Consider the following 21,791-nt stretch of genomic DNA (forward strand, 5'->3'; position numbering starts at 1 on the left):
ACTCACCGCCCTTCTGAAAAAACCAACAGCGGACCCCACCGAACTCAAAAATTACCGCCCCATCTCGCTTCTTCCATTCCCGGCCAAAGTCATCGAGAAAGCCGTAAACAACCAGCTCGCCGCCTTCCTCGAAGCCAACAAATCCCTCGACCCCTCACAATCTGGCTTCCGAGCAAAACACAGCACTGAGACCGCCCTCATCGCAGCAACAGACGACATTCGAACTCTACTGGACAATGGAGACACAGTCGCCCTCATCCTCCTCGACCTCTCTGCAGCATTCGATACAGTCTGCCACAACACCCTTCTACAACGCCTCAATAACATCGGAATCCAAGGAAAAGCACTTGAATGGATCACCTCGTTCCTCACCGGAAGAACCCAGAGTGTCCGCCTTCCTCCATTCAAGTCCGAGGCCTCTGAAGTCATCTGCGGCGTACCTCAAGGATCCTCACTCAGTCCCACCCTCTTCAACGTATACATGAGCCCCCTCGCGACCATCGCACGCCAACACAACCTCAACATCATCTCTTACGCGGACGACACTCAACTGATCCTTTCTCTCACCAATGACCCCAGCACCGCCAAAACTAACCTACACAGAGGAATGAAAGAAGTTGCCGAATGGATGAAACAAAGCCGTCTGAAACTGAACTCAGACAAAACAGAAGTCCTCATCTTAGGTACATCCCCCTCTACATGGGACGACTCCTGGTGGCCGGAAGCCCTCGGAAAAGCACCCATCCCGACAGATCACGCACGGAACCTTGGCGTCATCCTGGATTCTTCACTCTCAATGAACAGACAAGTCAGCGCCGTATCCTCTTCCTGCTTCAACATTCTTCGCATGCTCAGAAAAACATTTCGCTGGATCCCCTCCGAAACAAGGAAAACAGTCACCCACGCTCTGGTCACGAGCCGACTGGACTACGGAAACACCCTCTACGCGGGTACTACCGCAAAACTCCAGAAGAAACTCCAACGAATCCAAAACGCCTCAGCCAGGCTTATATTAGACATCCCACGCAACGAACACATCTCTGGTCACCTTAAAGACCTCCACTGGCTACCCGTCAATAAGAGGATCACCTTCCGACTGCTTACCCACGCACACAAATCACTCTACGACATCGGACCAGATTGCCTCAACTCACGATTGTCCTTCTACACCCCCTCCCGCCAACTACGTTCTTCCAGCCAAGCCCTCGCCACTGTACCTCGCATCAACAAGACCACCATGGGAGGCAGATCCTTTTCATACCTGGCTGCTAAAACATGGAACTCACTCCCCGCTTACCTTCGCCTCACCCAGAACCACCTAGCGTTCAGAAAGCAGCTTAAAACGTGGATATTTGACAAGTAATCCTCCTCCCCTTCCTAAGCGCCTTGAAACCCTCTGGGTATGTAGTGCGCTATACAAATTTTATGACTTGACTTGACTTGAATGCGCGACGACCATCTGGCTTCAATTACCGCAGCCCCTGACAGCTGGTAATTGATGAAATATAGACTTCTGGTGCGCATCCTCGCACGAAATATGCAGGAAGCGGAGCAGCTCAAAAGCCTATGGCCTATTGCGTGCTGGCTTGTAAAAACACAGCCATGTGCGGGCCAATTGACAAGCAGCTGCCATAAATTCCAAACACAATTCACGCGCTTCTCTGGAATGTCTAGGTTAGCTCGGCGAACTGCTCTCTAGAGGACTCTGAAGTAGGCCTGGGCGAAGCACTACGCTACGCTCGCGGAGTTTGCGAAGTTTGCGCAACTTCGCACTATGCGAGCTGCACGTAGCACAGTGCGAACACGCGTAGTGCAGCGCTCATTTTTTGCATGTTCGTGGTCCTGAACGTCATGTTCGCGACTGCGAGCAAGCAAAATAACATCCCGGCGAGATTCTCAACGCGGGGAGGTAAGGTTTCTCATTGTGAGTGGTTGCGCATGCTCGCGACCGCTCTCAATGAGAAACTACCAGTTCGCGTTGAGAAAGCTGCAGCTCGAGTAATAATCTACTCGAGCAGCAGAAAACTACAGCTCGCACTGTGCAAGATGCCGTTTTCAATGATTGCACAGTGCCGGATGCTTGTCCGCACTGTGCAATCATTGAAAACACATCTTGCACAGTGCGAACATGCTACTACGCAGCTCGCGTAGTGCTACGTGAAGTTCGCGTAGTGCTACGTGAAGTTCGCGAAGTGCACTTCGGGTAGCTTCGCGTAGCGCTACTTCACGAACTACGCCCACCCTTACTCTGAAGCCACACCCACTTCGTGTGATGTAGGCCGAGCCCTAAAAAGCAGCAACTATGGCTTTGTTGAATATAATATTGAAAATACTTCAGTTAAAAAATGATGAGATAGTGAAAGAACGAAAACCCGTTCTTTTTAACTTATTTTACAGGCTTCTTTATATAAACTGTTTTCTCACGTTGCTAAAGTTGCAGCATTAGCGTTTTGCCTTTTATTTTACAGAGTGCCCTGCTGTACACTGAGGCAGGAGGAGGCCGCCACATGATTTACCAGCCCAGACTGCCCAATTGACATTCTGTATGTGGCAATCAGCCCCATACAGAAACAGAATGACAATGGGCGGGGAGGGGCTGCTCTTTTGCTCACGGAGGAGCGCGAGGCGCCCCATCAGAAAGGTGAGGCCTCTCACAGGGGAGCAGTGCTGCTCCCTGTGATGGCCAAAATTATGGACAAAAGGCGTCCGTAAAAGGTTTCCTCACGGACAACGGACGTGAGGTCCAAATTACGGACTGTCCGTGAAATTTACGGACGGTTGGTCACCCTAGTGAGATCTTCCCTCAATTGCCCAGAAGCGATTGTCCTTTTCTAGCATGATATGTCAATCATTTTCAATCCTAAGAATTCTGCCAAGCTCCCTGCTGACCCTTTAGTGCACCTTAGGTGAGTTGAGGAGAAGGAAATGCAGGCGGTAATACAAGAGCGGCTGAGTATCATCACATACGGGCAACTCTTGAATACCAGTTACGCTGGGGGTGGGGGAGTGGACCGTTTTTAGTCATGCTTAATAGAATTAGAGGGCACTCGCCCCATTACTCGAGCCAGGAACACAGAGGGTGAGCTGATGGTGTCGCAAAGTGACATACACAATGTATTTGTTCAGCATTATCAATTACTATATGGCAACTTTCATTTGGGAACGTGATAGAAACTATTTTTGGTAGAGCGGCACTGACCCGCTTGCACGCTCAGTCATGTGAGGGCCCGGGAGAGTCCATAATGGAGGCAGAAATTAAGTGGGCTATCTCAGAGCAGGCGCGGGACAGGATGCCTGGATCCGACGTGCTGCCGGTAGAGTTCGACCACACCTATCAGGACAGTCTGGCGTAGTGCCTGGCTGCAATGTATATGGTGGCTCTGGAGAGGGGCACCATAAGAAGCCCTGATCATATTGATCCCAAAACCTCAAAGTGATGCGCTTAATGCAATGGTGTACAGGCCGCCTAATGCACATCTGTCAGTGTTGATCCACCAAGAGCAGTGTGGCTTACTACCTCAACGCAAAACCTCCTTAAATATTACACAGCTATTTAGAGTGATGAACGAATACCTCCTGAACAATATTGACACTATACACTGAGAGTACCTCAGCACCGCGATGGCACGTATAAACCTAGGACAGGGGTGCGATAAGTGGCTTACTCTATTATGCTCAGGAGCCTCTGCTAGAGTTTGAATAGGATGGTATATATCTGAGATGTTTAGGGTTGGTAGGGTTGTCCACTGTCCCCACTGCTCTTCGTGTTTATGGTTTGTCTGTGTGCTCAGGATAGAGGGAGTGGGGAGAGAGGTCCCGCTGGGGGACTGGGAGCAGGTGGTGTTGCTGTATGCGAACAACTTGCTCCTGTATCTCTGGGATGCCGACACAGAAATAGCATGGAGCACTGAGCCTCTCAAGGAACTGGTGAGGGTATCGAGCCTTCAGCCGAACTGAAGTAAAACCTGCACTTTCCCGATAACTGGTAACATTCTGACTCTACCACCAGCGGTGGTGCACGCTGGCATTAGATGGGAACCCAGAGTACTACGGCACCAGGGGGTTAAGGTGTACCAGCTGTGACCGACGGCAGGGAGGGAAACTTGGGAGGGACACTGTGGGCCCTGCAGGCAATTGCTAAAATGTCCAAAAATGGCGTGAATTGAAGTCGAAGATAGTAATGTTGCCTTGAGTCCTTTATTACGTTATGAACTTACTGATTTTGGTACCATAGACTTGGTTCGGGGAGCTAAATGTGTTGCTGCAGGAATTGTTTTGGGATGGGGTTAGTCACTGGGTCTCTTTGAACATATTGCGATGCCCAATGGCTGAGGGTGGCCATGGTGTCCTAGACTTTAAGGTCTATTTTTCAGGGCAGCTGCAATGGCTTGCCCAATAGCTTATGGGGCTTTAGGTGGAAGAGATGGGGGAAGGCAGGAAGCCATGCCACAATGGGACACTAATCGTGCTGATGCTGGGAGTGAGGGTACCATTGATGAGAAGATCCACTCTCCTTGTGGTGGGGCTCCACAACTGAAAGGCCGCAATCAATAAAACAAAGCGACACATACTTTATGTGCCAGCTCTGCCTCGGGTAGGGGGCGGGAAGGGTGCTACTTAACTGAGTTGAGACAGAGGGACTAGAGCAGTGTGGAAATAGAAACAATTGGGGACTGCTACGACGAGGAAGCCCTCCACATCATGGAGGCGTTGATGGAGTAGGGGGGCCTGTCGGGGACCAAATTTCTTAAATATGCACTATTGAGGAGCGCTCTGCTCCAAATGTGGGGTCCAAACATTAAAGGGCTGGGCAAGCAAGACTTTTTGCAGACCCTCCTCACCTTTGGTGGGGAGCGTAAATTAATGACCTGTATTACAGGACATTTCTATCAATGACGATTACTGACCTCACGCCTTTGCATACCAGATGGGAGGGTCATTGGGCAGACAGTTTAGAGGTAAAGAATGGAAATAAACCCTAGCGCAAGCCTGCAGGATATCTAGGAATGCCAGATTAAAATACGCCCGCAAGTACATACCACTTCACTGGCAGTCGACTGAAGGGCCTCCCCATTGCAGATAGCAAAGAACGGTGTAAAGCTGGGCAATAGTGGAAGGAGCTGCCCTAAAAGTGGAGTAGATTAGAGTGGTGCAATGAAAACCGGTAAAAGAGCGAAGGCTAGAAGTACTAACATCCTTTGTAGTGGGGCCTTTGTACAGGGGAATGGGAAAGGGAGTAACTGATTGCCTAGATAGGGCTACTCTTTTGGGCATGGGCGTAGGAAGTGTGGGGGACACGGGGGATATGTCCCCCCCCAGATTTTGGAGTGGGGGGGACAGGGGGGACAAGGGTGGGGGGACGCGGGGACAAAATAATTACCCCTCGCCCTCCTGTTAATCGCAGGGCCATTAGCGCGTGAAAGCGCTACCTAATGGCCCTGCACTTGCCCTGCTGCAGTCAAAGAGGCCACCCGGCCTCTGCCCCTTTGTTATGCTGTAGTAAGGCTCCGGTTCTGGGAAGGGCCGAGAAGGTAAAAAAACTCTTTGCCTTCATGCCCAGAGAAGGCAAGGACAGTGTCCACTTCTCCTGATCTGCCTCTGGCAGCGCCCTCCTGCCCTCTCTCTCTCTATTCATGCTCGCTCTTCCTCACTTGTGTGATTTGAAGAGACAGTTCTTACTACTCTCTCTTGCCTCTCCTTTTCTTTATTTGTTCCGCTGTGAAATGGATCCAAAAAAGAGCAGAACACTTTGGCTGGAAATGTTCTCATTTTCTGACTGTTTTCTACTCCAAAGAACAACCTCGGAGAGAAAATATTATTAAATACCTATATAAAACAATACAGAGTGGTCAGCAGACAGGCCAGATTGTTATTTACACCCACACACATTAGCACCACTTTGCAGAGTTTGCCAGTAAAAGCGCTACTTTCTTTTTATCTTCTTTCTTTGAACAACATTATTTTCCCAGGGTGGGGAAGTGCACCATTCCTAAAGGTACTGCAATACCTGGTCGATGGGTGGAGTAGAAACGTTTAATATGATCGTTTTCAACTGTTTTAATTATTTTAGCTTATAAAATGTGTACAGCGGCTCTGTGTTTGGGGAGGTAGACTTTTTTTTTTAATCCAAACTTCTTACATTTTGTAAGGATATAAGCAATGGACATTGAAACTGGTCCCTTCCTGGTCCTGTAGTCATATATGAGTTTAAAACCGTTAAGGTAACCATGTTGTTACTGATTACAGTTCACATGCTTTGCTTATTCTTGCATTCCTTATGAGTGTTAGTGTTTGCTTTTTCCAGGGTGTTATTAATTTTTTTTCAGGCAGAATTATACTGTTGCCTAGTGCATAATTTGAATTTAGTCGCAGCACAATTGAGATGTAGCTGAAGGCAGTGAGAGATTCTCTCTGTGGGGCAGTATGGTGTTCAGTGTGGGAGAGGATGTGGCACTCTGTCCAGAGCTGCTGAATTTGGAACTGGAGAACCATGTTCAGCCTTCATGACCAGTCCATCAGACCACACTCCTGACAGAGCTTATTCCGATGCTACACCTTTGAAGGCCCGATAGACCTTAGAAGCCCTGGTGTCTTAGCATCCGCAGGTGGACCCCAACAGTGGCAAGTGTGAGTTAACCTTGAAGGCCTGTCCACCACAATCCATACTGCAGTTCACCTCCAGTCTTGCGGGCAGACCTACGAAGCAGCACACCCTAGAGCGGCAGTGACTCTGTCACTGAGGTCACAAGACCCTTGAGGCCAGTCCACCTCACCCATTGGTACCTCCATTGGCCTTTTTCAGCAGTAGTAGTGCAACTTACCAGGGGTTGGCAATGTAGGATTTGCACGCACACCAAACTTAGGGGGTGATTATAATGGCAGTGGGACCACCACGTCACCCCATCGGTGGCGCCGCCATCGGTGACTGCATCACCGCCCGCCATATTATAATGGCAGGCTGTTACCTGGCGGTCGGAAAGAAAACCACCACAAACCCGATGGGCACCTTGAGCCCGCCAGTGCAGCGGAGGAGCTTGTGGTTCCTACAGTCCTGGTGGTGGTGCACCACAGTAGGGATTACGATGTCTCTTACCCGCCAGCCTATCCATGGCGGTTCACACACCATGGAAAAGATGACGGAAAGGGACATTGGGGGTTCGTACCCCTTTCCCCCCAGCCCCCAGACATCGGACCTGGGGGTCACCTATGATGCCCCCCCTACATATCACTGCATCATGAGGCAGGCACCACATTGAGCCTGCCACGTAGTGCATTGATATATGTAACCTGTCTCTTTTTTACATTGCAGTGGATGATGCAGCCAGCAGCACCTGCTGCAATGTAAAAGATAGGCACTGCGAATGCCATAGTGGCAGTCGCATTGTAATGCCTATCGTGGGGCCGCCACCTTGCAGGCCACCGGTCCCATTCCCCGATTCGATGGCAGACGGACTGAAGTCCACCTGCCATCGTAATCAGCCCCTAAGTTTTCAAACGCCATGGTCTCTGCTTCATGCACAAACACTTTTAACATGTGCAACCTATTTTCGGGCCACTGGAGTTATGCAGCAATGGAGGGCAAAATGATGTTGCAGTGTTGACTAAATTATGCAACAATAAAAAGGCTGCAGCATAATGCGGTACATTTTATGATACTTTATTATTTTGACATATTTATACATACTAAGAGCCTCTGCAGAGCTTTTGACTCATTAGTACCTGTGTAACATACAAATGCAGCAGTGGGAAAGGTGACCAGTCAACCTTTGCAAAGGGGCCTACACTCCACAGCAACATAAGTCACATTTCTTTTAGTCATTTTTGATCAGTTTGAGCTACAAAATTGTTTTGGGTAAAATTGTTAGATTATGCAGCAAATTATGTATTATGTGGAATATATGATACAGCCATAGTTAAGTGGAAACATTTTTCCACTTAACTTAATGTTGCCCCAACATTGTAGTTCATCATTTTGTAAGTTCCTCAAACGCAAAAGTCGATTTTGGGCACAATTTGCATTTTAAAAGCAGTCCTACAACACAGGGCTACTTTTAAACTGACTTCAGGCTTCAGCAGTGCACACATGCAGGTGCAGAAAGGCTGCTGGCCTCTAAACTGCCATGTCCTATTATATTCTAGGGACTTAAAGGTAGTTCTCATCCCCCTGCCCTATTATGTACTAGGGCCTTATAGGTCATGCCAATCATAGGGATACCCTAACCTATAGTGCACCCTAGTGCATGTAGGTGTTTACACTGTATTTTTAAGTGTCACTTTCAGCATAGCACTGGTCCTGGGCCTGGTTAGGCAGAGGCCAGGGTCAGTCAGAGTCAGGTACCACCAGTACCTGTCAGCAAAACGTTGGGGAGTGCCCAGGGCACAGGATGGCTTTGCAACACTAGAAAAGTACAAACTCAGAATTTAAAACATAACACCATATTTGGGGGATCTCTTTAATAATCAAAATTGATTTGTATCCTTATGAACCCATTTTCAAATATTAGGATAAGGAAAGACTATGGTAAAGTCATAACATTTTAATCTATACCTTGAGGTTTTCATGCAGTTCTTTGATGACGGTTAATAGCTTACTGATCACTGTTAAGATTTTAACTTATAAACTGCAAATACCAAAAGAATCTCTCAGACAAAAGCAGTAACTGACTGACCTATTTACATGATAAAGCACAAGGAGCTGATGGACGGAGCGCTGAAACTTTCCAGACACTCACCCCCAGTCACAGATCTGGGTTGAATCCATCATCGTTCTTTAGATCATTTTGCCACCCCAGTTCAGACACAGCTATAGGCAAATCACTCTTGACCCTGTGCCTCATGGGAACAGTCCAGCCCGAACTGCCAAGCCATGTCTTACCTGGACCAGAAACTTTCATACTGGGATCGGTTTCAGGCTAACAGCCCTCATTAGCCAGGCTAGCTTGAATCAAGTGGCAAAGTGAGCAAGGGACCCATGTATGGGCATACCCTGCCAACTTAGGGCGAACAAAGCAAGCAAAAGGAGATGATGGTCGGACCACTGACCACGAGTCACAGATCTGGGTTGAATCCATCGAACTGCCAAATCATGTCTTCCCTGGACCAGAAACAAGCATCCTGGGACCAGTGTTGGCCTATCAGCCCTCATCAGCCAGTTTTTAATCCAGTGGCAAAGTGAGCAAGGGACCCACAACTTAGGGTGAACAAAGCAAACAGATGGAGATGATGGACGGAGTGAAACTTGAAACTTTTCAGACACTCACCCCCAGTCACAGATCTGGGTTGAATCCATCACTGTTCTTTAACTCACTTTTCCACCCCAGTTCAGACACAGCTATATGCAAATCAGTCTTGACCCTGTGCCTCATGAGAACGGTCCAGCCCGTACTGCCTAGCCATGACTTCCCTGGACCAAAAACAAGCATCCTGGGTCCGGTTTCGGGCTAACAGCCCTCATCAGCCAGGCTAGCTTGAATCCAGTGGCAAAGTGAGCAAGGGTCCCACATCTGGGCATACCCTGCCAACTTAGGGTGAAAAAAGCAAACACAAGGAGATGTTGGATGGAGTGCTGACACTTTGCAGTCACTCACCCCAGTCACTGATCTGGGTGGAATCCATCATCATTCTTTAGCTCACTTGGCCACCCTAGTTCAGAGACAGCTATATGCAAATCGGTCTTGACCCTGCGCCTCATGAGAACAGTCCAGCCCGAACTGCCAAGCCATGTCTTCCCTGGACCGGAAACAAGCATCCTGGGACTGATTTGCATATAGCTGTGTCTGAACTGGGGTGGCAAAGTGAGACAAAAAACGATGATGCATTCAACCCAGATCTGTGACTGGGGGTGAGTGTCTAAAAAGTTTCAGCACTCCATCCATCATCTCCTTCTGTTTGCTCTATTTGCATGATATGCATTTTGTGATCTGCGTGGTACACATTCTTTGCAGTAGGCATATTACCCCACTGTGGCTACCTCACCATGAGTCAAAACTTCCACTAGGCAAACCTCTGATCTCTCTCAATAAAGAACATTAATCACCAAAGTTATCTTCACATTTGTATTGTTGCCTGAAAATTGCTGGAGACCAGGAATACAGCAGCAGGTACTTTTCAATCCATAATGCACTTGCAAACACAATGCCCCCACCCTAAGTCAGCGACCTTTGTTTGCTTGGTGCATGAAGATGCAAGATTCATATACATGCTTTTTTAACATTTGGTCTGATTACTATGTAAATGTAAATAACAATAAAGCGTAGATGCAAACTGTGACTACATGCCTGCTTGTCTCAATATTTCATTTCAAAAGTATGCAATTGTATTTGTTTAACGGGCAGTGATTTGTATAGGGTCACCGGAAAGTCCACAAGGTTGTCCCTGTCCCCCCCAGAATTTTAGTGTCTCCTAAGCCCCTGCTTTTGGGGCTGGATGGCTAGTGTGCGGCGGGCTGCTGCTGTACTAACAACCGGATTTAAGTAGCATAAAAACGTCATTACCCACAGGAAGGGTTTTCCTAATGTTGTCAATCCACAGGTCCGACATTATTGAACTGAATGAGTGTACACAGGGTATATAGAATGTTTTTGGATTGTAGTTTGCTTCTGGTTAATATCTGAGACTTGAGGAAAATGTGCGATGCATGGGGGGAGGGGAGCCAAGGTAGCCCTTCCCAGCTTGGCTGGAGAGCAGCTGGGATGTGTGCAATGTACTTTGTACTTTGGCAATTTTGTCTAAGTACTGGAATTTTCCACTGCTGCATGAAAATTCCTCATAAAAACAGATAACAGATTACAACAACAAAAAAATACTGCCAACAGTCTTTCCTGGTTTCGTCTTTTAATCACTCTTTAGGTTTCATGATTAAATCACAAAATTTCAGAACCAGAACGGAACATATTTGACTATATGTATATTCTAAAATTACTCTACAGAAATCTATATTGTTATACATTTCCCAGTTAGAAAAATGCATGTTTTTCATGTGATAAATTGTTCATAGTGCCCCACCATTCAGCTCATATTGCCTGGCTGGGATATAACCAAAAAGTAAAAGCAACGATCAAGAATTGCAAACTTCTCCAGATGAGATGTCTTTTTGAATGTGACATACTTTTTTCTCTGCAGCTCCCCCGGTAAGCAGGCCGTTTAACATTTCAAATGTACCTCTTACTCAAAAAACAGATTAGTACAGCTAACTGCAAAGGTAGAAGTGTGCATATTATGCAAAAATAGATATGTTTCACTTTATGCATACTTAAATTTTGGCTTCTTCAGACCCTGACACTGATGTGAATGGTGCAGGTGTTGTAATGTCACTACAGAAATCTACATTTTGCAATGTTGCTCGTGTCACCCTCGAAGCTCCTGATTTGTATTTTGGCTAATGCTTCTTTACTGTAAGAGAAATGGGCAGTAGTTGAGTATTTAAAATATTAGAAGGTTGATAGTGGCAATTGCAACGTAACTCTTTAGAAAGCTATTAGCAATTCAAGTGTATGTTGGTTGCAATGATTCACTGTGCTTGAGAAAGAGGAGTTTTTTTTTATAAAACCCAACTAACTTACCAAAACTCATACATCTTGCTTATTGCAATAGCAAATGCTGACAGGTAACACAAAGCTATACTTTTTTTAGTACTACTGCATAACACAATTTCCTAAACAGTCTTTTGAGGAACATTAATGACACTTGCAATTCCTTGAAGCCTGCTTACCTCCCATTCCTTTGCTTTCTTAGATTTGAATCGCACCTCGTATTCAATGGTTACCCAACCAGACTTGACATCGGCCTCCGAAGGTGGTGACCATTTCACCAGAAGATGTGGACGATCAGCGATTATAGAAAGAGTCACGTTCAACGGGGGACGAAGCTGAACTGTTTAGAAATGGAGACAATATAAAGCATCAACTTTGCACCACATTCAATTTCAATTTAAAAGGTTTCAAGAATTTTGGAAGGAAGATCCACTTTGCTATGGCTCCATAGTTTCCCCCATAGAAAGCCCATTCTGTAAACCTACAAGAAACACATCCAAGGTTTATTGGAAGGCTGTTTTGACCGGAGGTCACATGGGATTCCAGACTTTAACTCAACTGTGATTGCCAACCAAATGAAAAAGAGGAGACTGAAGAAGTTGCAGGTATCACCTGTTCAATTTTAAAGAACAAGTGATACTTGTAAGTAGGAATTATAAAATAATTGAGATTTTCTATGCAGGCATAATAATTGATTTTGTCTCATCCACTCAAACGGATTTCTGCATCTCTTCACACTAGCATCCAGCTGAACAGCCAACCACTGAACTTGAGCAAGAATCGATTGTGCTCCACTCGAAGGCCCGCTTTGAGCACTCAGCACGGTTCTTAAACAGGCACAGTCACACTTCATGGGTCTGGCTTTTTATATGTAATCTGGATTGCTATCCTTTAACGCTGAGTCCTTTTCCTTAAAATCTCCTCACTACGTTACTTGGGGTAATAGGCATGGCTTGAGACACTGTTTAAATTTAGGTTGGCCCTTAAACAACGGACCTTCCAGTACTTTGCGTTTTATACCAGTGTTACACACTGAGTTTGTCCTCAAGCCACTAAGGGCTTCATCTTTCAGTCATATCTACCACTGGAGTTTCTCAGATTTTTACGCTGGATGTAACTACTGTAACGTGTCCATCCATATCGGATACCCTAACAGGAACCTTTTTCCTAATTAGATATGACCTTCAACGGAGCGGCAGTACACCAGGCAAATCACTATTGCTGGTTTATGTGAGTACCCATTCACTCACTCCTTAATCTCTTGTGCAACCTCCAGTGCACTTTACTCTCTCTGATACCTAGCCTCTTACATTGCAGACTGTCATCGTCCGCCTCCTGTCTTGATAAAGACCCGCAGCGACCACCAACTGGGGTGCACCAGGGTCGAAACTAAGCATGGGCGGAAAATCCGTTTCGCTCGCGGATTTTGCGGATTTTCGGTAAATTCGCAATCCGCGAGATTCGCGAATCTCCCGCAAAATCCGCAAATCCGCGAGCAGCGGATTTTGCTCGCACTGTTCGCACTGTTCGCATGAGTTCGCGCCCCGCGAATAAGTGCAAAATTGCAGAAATACGATCTTAGCAAAACTGAAAGTAACTACTTACCAGGTTCAAAAGTTCAGGCTCATCATTAGTAGCCATTTCCTGTAGTGCTTCCTGAGGGGCCCCTCCAGAGTTCAGTTGCCAGTTGAAACTATTATGTGACCCTGCTCTGAACCTCAGAATAGTTACACATATGCCACAAAGGTCCTGAATTACAGCTACGGGAGACAAGCAGGAGCCAGGCTGGAAGTTCAAATCCATTAATCAGCCCCTAATGCATTATTGTCAGTTGGGGCAGGGCAGGTGTTGTAACTAATTTTGCAACAATGAAAGCACTTAGCAAGTGCAAAAGATCACTAATCAGGAAGCACTAAGGAAGCAGGTGCCAGCTAAAAAAATATTCTGTGACACATTAATCAGCCCCAAATTAATTCAGGTCACTTGAGGCAGGGAAGGTGTGCTTGCGTTGCCACAATAATGTACACTGACTGGACAACCAGAGGGTGCTGTGATGAAACAGAGGGTGGCATGGGTGGGCCAGAGGGTGGCATGAGTAGTCAGAGAGTGGCAGTGGTGACAGAGAGTGGCAGTGATGAAGAAGAGTGTCCCAAACAGGCTGGACACGTAGAAACAACAAGTTCGCGAAACTTGCGACCCGACAGGTAAGTTCGCAATTTGCGACATTGTAAAAAACCCTCGCGAACTGGCAGAAACCCGCGCAAACACAAAAAAAAAAAATCTGGAAATTCGCGAGAATTCGCGGATTTTGCGGATTGCGAGTTCGCAAATCCGCAAAATTCGCGAACGCGAGATTCGCAAAATTCGCCCATGCCTGGTCGAAACATCGTCCCCCAATTAGGTCCAGAACACTCGATGATTCCTCTACAATGCACTAGGATTCTTTGGGGATCAACTAATTGCTGGCCTATCAATTACTTGTATACATAATTGTATTTATTCATTTTTACTGTACATATACTTCAGCACCTTAAAGTGTTTCATAGCAAGTTGGATATTTAATAATAATTTTCCTTGGTGTTCTATATAATGTTTGGTGGTTTTCATTATCTCATTCATGTAACATATTTTTTAGAGCCTTCAGTGTGTTGTTTAACCCACTTTGCTTTTAGAATGCCAACCTAGGCAATGACATTTTAATCATATTTATGGTAGTTCCACGTCTTCTTTGCACCACTTGTCTGTAATTCATCCAATATTTTAATGGTGAACCATTATAACATTTCTTTATTTACATTGTGAATATGCCACACTCAGCTATTGTTAACTGTACATATAATGTATCCAATTTTCTAACTATCTACAGGGTTTCTCACTACCCATATATATTTAGAAAATGTTATACAACCTTAATAAAATTCTGATACCTTTCTATATTATGCTTGGTCCACACATTGATGTCTGCACTAAGCTAAGATTAATTACTTTGGGAGTTGAATTCTATATTCTCAAGCCTGTTTGTGCTCCCAATGGCATTCAGTGGAGGGTACATAAGAAATCTTAAATGCAGATGCAATTTCCTCAGCTTGGACAATTTTTATTGTGTATTTTTATGCAAAGCAAACATTTTGATGAACATCATCGAATATTTGTATGTGTAATCTCTAGAAGGACATAAATCAAAGGGGCCAAAGCCTGGAACGCCCTTTCGCTCCACCTCATACAGACAACATTGCTCTCCATCTTCGCAAGAAACTTCAAAACCTGGCCCTTTGACAGACCCCCCTACTTGGTGGACTGGAACCTGAGAAGCCCCCCCCCCCTCCTCAGCACCCCCACCCCCAGGCGTCTTGAGACCCTTACGGGTGTGTAGTTGGCTTAACAAACACATGATTGATTGATTGTAGCTGTACTTTCCATTAATAGACATGATCATGCCCTTTAAATGTATTAATGTCTTTGTAATAATGCTTTTCTATATGGCCTTACAAAAATCCTTTACAACTTTCATAGAAGCATAGGATTGGCCCCACTGTTAACTTTGGGCAATTCAAGGCTTCTCGTAAAAAGCCCCTATGAATCCACCATAAATCTAAACTAATATAATAAAGAGAGAGCCCAAACCTTTGAGGCAGGTAATCTCAGGAACCACAGCACCAATCACAACACCCAATACAGCTTTGGAAAGGGCAGTTGCAGCAGAAGGACATAGGCTATGCAGATGCCCACCATATGCATTTAAAAGGTAAAAGAACCGTGCCAGCAAAGTAGTCCCTTGTGGGCGTGTCTGCGTTGTGGTGTGGGCGTGTGCTGGGGCGTGACAAACGCTGGGGGCTTGTGGTACGTTCCGCCCTTCATGCCATGTCTCATATGGTGTGCTAATCCCACCCTGCTCCCTTTAAATGCCCCTGCACCCCATAATCATAACCCGCCCTTACTCCTTAAAATACCCCAACACCCTTAAACACTAACCCATCTTAACCATATAAATATACCATGTACCCCAAAACCCAAACCTATCCCTAAACCCTAAAATTACCCCTGTACCCCAAAACCCAAACCTAGACCTGAACCCTATAAATACCCCTGTACCTCAAAACTCAAACCTACCCCTGAACCCTAAAAATACCCCTGTACCCCCAAACCTAGCCCTGAAGCCTAAAAATACCACTGTACCCCAAAACCCGAACCTACCCCTGTACCCCAAAACCCAAACCTAGCCCTGAACCCTTAAAATACCCCTGTACCCCTGAACCCTAAAAATACCCCTGTACCCCAAACCTAGCCCTGAACCCTAAAAATAACCCTGTACCCCAAAACCCAAACCTACCCCTGAACCCTAAAATACCCCTGTACCCCAAACCCAAACCTAGCCCCGTACCCTAAAAATACCCCTGTACCCCAAAACCCACACCTAGCCCTGAACCCTTAAAATACCCCTGTACCCCAAAACCCAAACCTACCCCTGAACCCTAAAAAGACCCCTATACCCTAAAACCTAATCCTAGCCCTGAACCCTAAAAATACCACTGTACCCTAAAACCCATACCTATCCCTAAACTCTAAAACTACCCCTGTACCCCATAACCCAAAACTATATCTGAACCCTTAAAAAACCCAAACACCCCAAAACATATACCTCAGTACCCCAAAACATATACCCCTATACCCATACTAACCTTATCCAAACATTTAAAAAAAACATGCTTTTACCATTCATGCATTTACAACGAATTATGTTGTAAATGTATGTGAGGTAAAAGCATATAAAATTTAATGCCATGCGTTATAATGGCATTGCGGAGTCATGGTGCTTTCGTAATGAAAGTATGCGGAGTGATGGTATGCGGAAAGAAAGTTGCGGAATAATGGGTGTTTACACCCCCCCCGGTAAGTACATTGGTGGCACGGCGGCCCACATCTCCAGCAACATACTCATATTTTTTCACCACCCATTTGAAAAATGCACAGGTCTCTCTCATTGATGGCCAGCACCGACATACACTTTTAGACACACCTCCCGCCACAAGTTCTAGAATTGCGAACTTTAGAGCTGGGGAGCTGCGTTCGAATCTCGGCATCAGCTCAACATCCTATGATTCCAGGCAAATCGCTTTGTCTCCCCGTGCCTACAACAAATGAATGTGTTCTTCTGGAATGTAAATTGTGCTCATGCCATGTTGTCGAGTTTGCGCTATATAATATTGCAAGGAAAAATAAAGTAGGGAAACTCGAGTTCACACACTACTGAACGCGCACTCTTAAGTGCATCAGCAGTGCACTGTGAATTTGAGCGTTTCACAGGCCTGTGACAGATAAGAAATGCTATAAAAACAAAATCCTACAAAACAATATACTACTGGCCGGCAGCAATTCATACCCGGACAACGTCGGGACGGGCTGCTAGTCTTATATAATTCACTAGGAAAAGGTATGGGAGAAAAGGGTGCTCTTTGCAAAGGAATGGTGGCCGATCAAAGAATGCTTTAGCACTGTGTAGGCATATATTCACAGCTATGCTGATTACTGAAAGACTATATTCTACGAATAATATACTTTTAATCTAACGAAGGAGGAAATCTCTAATCTGAACCATACATTTTAGCTGAGATGACAGGATTTTCTAACATTAAATAAAAAAACGTGCACAAAAGGGCTTGGAAAATTTGTTTCATTTTGAAAAAGAACTAAGAAATGGCAGAAAAAGCTTCTTATTGAAGTTCAGCATTTCTACATTACTGATTAGTTGTCATAGTGTTTTAGAGAGAGATACCTTATCCGTAAGGGTGTCTGTGCAGTATGTCAGAAGAGGAATGAGGGGGAAGGTGTATCCACTCTGCTTCGCTGACCTTGCGCTGACACCTTCTGACAGACAGATGACAGTGAGCAATGTATGTGACTGCAGGGTGCATTACCCTTTCCCAAACTCACATGCACAATATATGTGCTGAGGGTAAGAGTGAGGACACATCAGTTCTGCCAATACTAGAGTTGAACCCAGGACACTGCCTGCATTCCTCACTGGCTGAAACTGATAAGCCTTGGCTAATTCAATGTAGACCTTGGCGAAACAGTGACCAGCCTGTGCAGCTGCTGCTGCCTAAGCCCGGTCTGTCTGTAGTTTCTGCCCGATCCTCTACCTGCCTGGGCCGGAGTACTGACAATGCACTGGCCGTTAGGCTCAGGGGGCATGACAGCTGATAAGTGCAGCTGTCTGCCGCCTTAGTGCAGAAGGCAGGTACATGGCCAGGCCATGTGTCAAAGTGGGCACCTGTGACGCACACATTCAGGTTTGAAAGTTTATAGTTGATACTAGAATGCTGAGAAATCTAATGAAGACAATGGAGTGACTCTGGGATTGTAATGGCTGGCATAAGCCAGGAGCACCAACATTTTAATGTTTGTCTGCATGTTTCTCCCTTTTTAATTTAGAACATTCTACCCTTAGTGGGTGGTATGTTCACACAGCCTTATAGCCCTTCTGCCTCAGGCTATACCGGTTGTTAAAAGGCCCTCTTCCTCATTTTAGGCCCTTTCATGCCGCTCAGGCCTATAACTCAAGTTCAGGGGTTTTACCAACCGGCACAGCCCTCTACAGTGGGTTATTAGACTATATTTATGCACAGTTAGTGATTTTGATTGATTTATACAAGAAGACACCTACCCCTGTGGCTGTTGTTTTATTACTTGCGTGGGTCATTTTGTCAGATAATATCGAACAACTTTCTGTAACGCCACAGCCTCAGTGTAGGGTTTGAGTACGTAACATCTGAGTAATCTGTATGCTCTTGGACCCTGCAAAGTCTGTGTAACTGAGCAAGCAATATTGCTATATGAGGCTGTGGGACTTGTTTAGCACTGCCGTCTATGGCAAGGGATTGTGAGATGTGCAACATTTTTCATTTTTATTCTGCTGTAGTCCCCATTTCTTTCCCAAAATATATTCATAGGAAGTGACTAGTGTGGGTGAGTTTTTTGCCACTTTTTTATTCATATAACATCAGCAAATACAATTTGCACCAGGATGTGGATTCACCGATGCTGGCAATGTTCTAACCAGAAACCGTCAACTGAGCTTTTGTGCTACACAGTCATTTGGTGAGTTGTTTGAGAACAAAATCTATGTAATATGTGTGGGTCATTGCTATACCACCCATGGATTGAATATGCAACACATATTTGTGAACAACATATTCATTGCTCTTACACTGCTTACAGCAAATGTTTGCTCCATAATACAGGACATTTGGGAGAATCTATATTTTTACATCATCATTAATACCCATATACACCACGTTTTTAAGTATGGACTAATTTGAGTGTTTTACTTCTAACTCAGGATACACCATTCTACAATATACATTTGTTTCCTGATGAGACTTGTTTCTATATTTTTATTTCTGAATGTAGTAGTAACCCAGAAATACAATAAGAATAAGTCACAGCAAATTCTTTGTGGATGGAGCCCCAAATATTTTACCATGTATACACCAAGATGGAAAAAATTAGAAAAACGTTACTTACTTGGAACAACAGAATTGCAGCCTATAGTGCTGTAGATTCACTTGCTTTGAACACTCCTGTCATTCAGTATCTGGCTTGGATTGTTTCTGGTTGTTTTTCTTTGAAGAAAATGTTTTTGCTTTGAGAGAACTGATGATGCCTCTCCCTGAAGAAACCAACAATGCACCAGGATACAAGACTCCTCTTTAGATTGTGATTTTCCACACAGGCTGAGTGTAAGAGTGGGCATGCGAAGCAGTATGATATCTGTGGGATGTTAGGTGTGAGGAGATCCCTTCTTTTTACATGATCCCCGTCATATCCTGGGTTTGAAAGTTCATATTTTATGTTCATGCACAATTGGTGATTTTGATTGATTTATACCAGTGGGCCATACCCCTCTGGCTGTTGTTTTAGGACTTGTGTGAATCATTTTGTCAGATACAATAGGACATCTTTCTGTGATGTCACTGCCTTAGTGTAGTGTCTGGGCATGTAAGATCTCTGTATGATCTTGGATCTTCCAGAGTCTGAGTAACTGAGCAAACAGAATTGCTGTCAGAGACTGCATGAGTTATTTAGCATTGCTGTCCATGGCAAGTGAGCGTGAGATGTGCATACGTTTTCATTTTTAATGTGCTGCTGTCACCATTTGTCACTTGGTATTTTCCAAACAATTCTCATAGGGAGATCTGGAAGGTTTCACCAGAAAACAGATAGTAGCTAATTGAGAGATGAAGACATATGACATGAAGTGGGGATTGCTCACTTTTAGTAGACTTTAGATCTTCTGCTTTACTGAATATGCACTCATAGCATACCAATCATTGTTTAATTTTGTAATGATTCCTGGTTAGGATGTGCAAAATGTCAGTAGTACCCTCCTTCCAATTAAGTAATGTTTGTAAGACCTTCCAATGATTCAGCACTGAAGAAGGTTGATGGATTTTAGATGCACTTGGTGGTACATTTCTTCAGCTGTTGGCAGTTGATTCTGTGATGGCCAGTACTTTGGTATGTTCTTTCATGATGTACTGGTGTACCAGAATCTAATGTAGTATCCTTCCTTGAGCAGCTGAATGGAACTATCAAGGAGAAGTCCGAACCCAATCGTGGTAAAAAGCAATCAAAGCATGAGGTAGAGTGAGTTTCATCGTACACTGAGGGTTTTAGGGCGAGTCCTCATGAGTCACCGTGAAACTTAAATCTCTTTTTTACAGAAAAACAATTGGTAACGATTCTAACCCAATAGTAGATGGCAGGAGTGTGCAAAGTTTATGATCTCAAGGTACACAGGTTGAAAACTTCCAGGATACAAAACATTCTTGCTCCTTTACCTGAGGGTCCATCAAAAATCATGTTAAGAGAAAATAGTTAGCAAGATTTAGGAGCTTGTGATGTCATTGATCTTAGTACATCTGCTGATTAGATGGACACATTTTGCAATTTGGCCTACCTATAAAATCACAAATAAAAGAAAATTGCCTACACTGTAACTGGGCAAATCAAGAGCAATTTATTTTTTCTACTGATCTGTATCATAAAAATACAAAACACTTACCTATATACGCTACATCCACAAATTCTGGATCAGACGTAGTACTTCCCAAGTCGTTGGTTGCATTCACAATGATAACATACATCGTCCAGATTGACGTGTGCTTTTTATCAAAAAAACAGGAGTTGGGACCAGAGGTTTTGTAGTCTGGACATTCAGAGTAAGTGTTTTTTCTAAAGTAAAAAGAACAGATAAAAAGACAATTGAATATATTTGCAAAGGTGGATTCACCAACACAGTGTTTGACCTCTTATCTACATTAATGAGTTTACATAAGATTTTCAGCTTAATTTATTAATTTACCCTAGCAGCTTGTTCTTGCAAAGTAGTTTCCTTTTTCTGCTCCCCTGGTATTTACTATACATAATTCTCAAACCTTTCTCTGAAAGAGGACATTCAAGAGATAGGTTCAGAAGGGCTACAGTACTCTCATAGTAAATGGATGTCCAAAGATGGTTTATTAGTGTCAGCTCTATTACAGGGTACGAGGATATCCACCGAGGATAAAGTTACATGAACCTGAATAGGAATTGATTAACTTTGTAAGTGTGAGCGTTGGCAGAATGCTGACACTCCACCACCTTCACATCGTACAAGTGTTAATCTGAAGCAGTCACTCGAACTGGAAAAAAAAATGTTTCTGGCCTTAACACCAGAAATATTTCCCTTTGGGAAAATGCTTTTAGGATATAAGGGGAAACATTATCTCACATCATAAAACTAATTTCTTTCCGATCATTGTAACATGCTTGTTGATGTTACAGTGGGTCTAAGTTAAACCAATGAGTGTCATTAGTGCTCACTAGTTTCCCTTCCGATGAGGCATAACTCTGACCTCCCTGCACTGCTAGGGAAGTGGGAGACAGCGTTGGAAAGGGGAGTTCCACAGGTCTCCTGAAACAACAGTACCCCACTTGTGTGGCTGGGTCCAGGTGCCACTCAAAGACCATATAGACTTTGCAAGGTCCTAATTTTGAGTGGTTCCTTTCACTGACACTAGGCCCAACCACACAAGTGTGATATCATTTGTATTGGAAGACATGTGTGAATGAAGGGTGGTAGGAATTTTGTTGATCACAGCTTTAGGAACTTTTTTCACAGACATGTGAGGGCATTGCAAGTTTTTAGCAAAGGTTTGAGTTTGCAAGGATTCCTGGGTATGAAAATATAATGGGATACACATGAGTCGCATAACCATG

General features: G+C 44.6%; 1 protein-coding gene across 6 annotated transcripts in view; it reads right to left on the minus strand.

Annotated features, from left to right (window-relative positions):
- PRLR (prolactin receptor) overlaps nt 1-21,791 on the minus strand; it is a 570,112-nt gene that overhangs the window by 51,016 nt on the left and 497,305 nt on the right. For all 6 annotated transcript variants that reach the window (XM_086960518.1, XM_086960519.1, XM_086960521.1 and 3 more), the window contains 2 exons: nt 20,596-20,765; nt 11,711-11,871 (listed from right to left, as the gene is read on the minus strand). In XM_086960518.1, the coding sequence (XP_086816644.1) occupies nt 11,711-11,871; nt 20,596-20,765 (331 nt within the window). The remainder of the gene's footprint in view (nt 1-11,710; nt 11,872-20,595; nt 20,766-21,791) is intronic.

The sequence above is a fragment of the Lissotriton vulgaris genome, chromosome 3_1 (assembly GCF_964263255.1).
Source record: "Lissotriton vulgaris chromosome 3_1, aLisVul1.2, whole genome shotgun sequence".
Lineage (NCBI taxonomy): Eukaryota > Metazoa > Chordata > Amphibia > Caudata > Salamandridae > Lissotriton > Lissotriton vulgaris.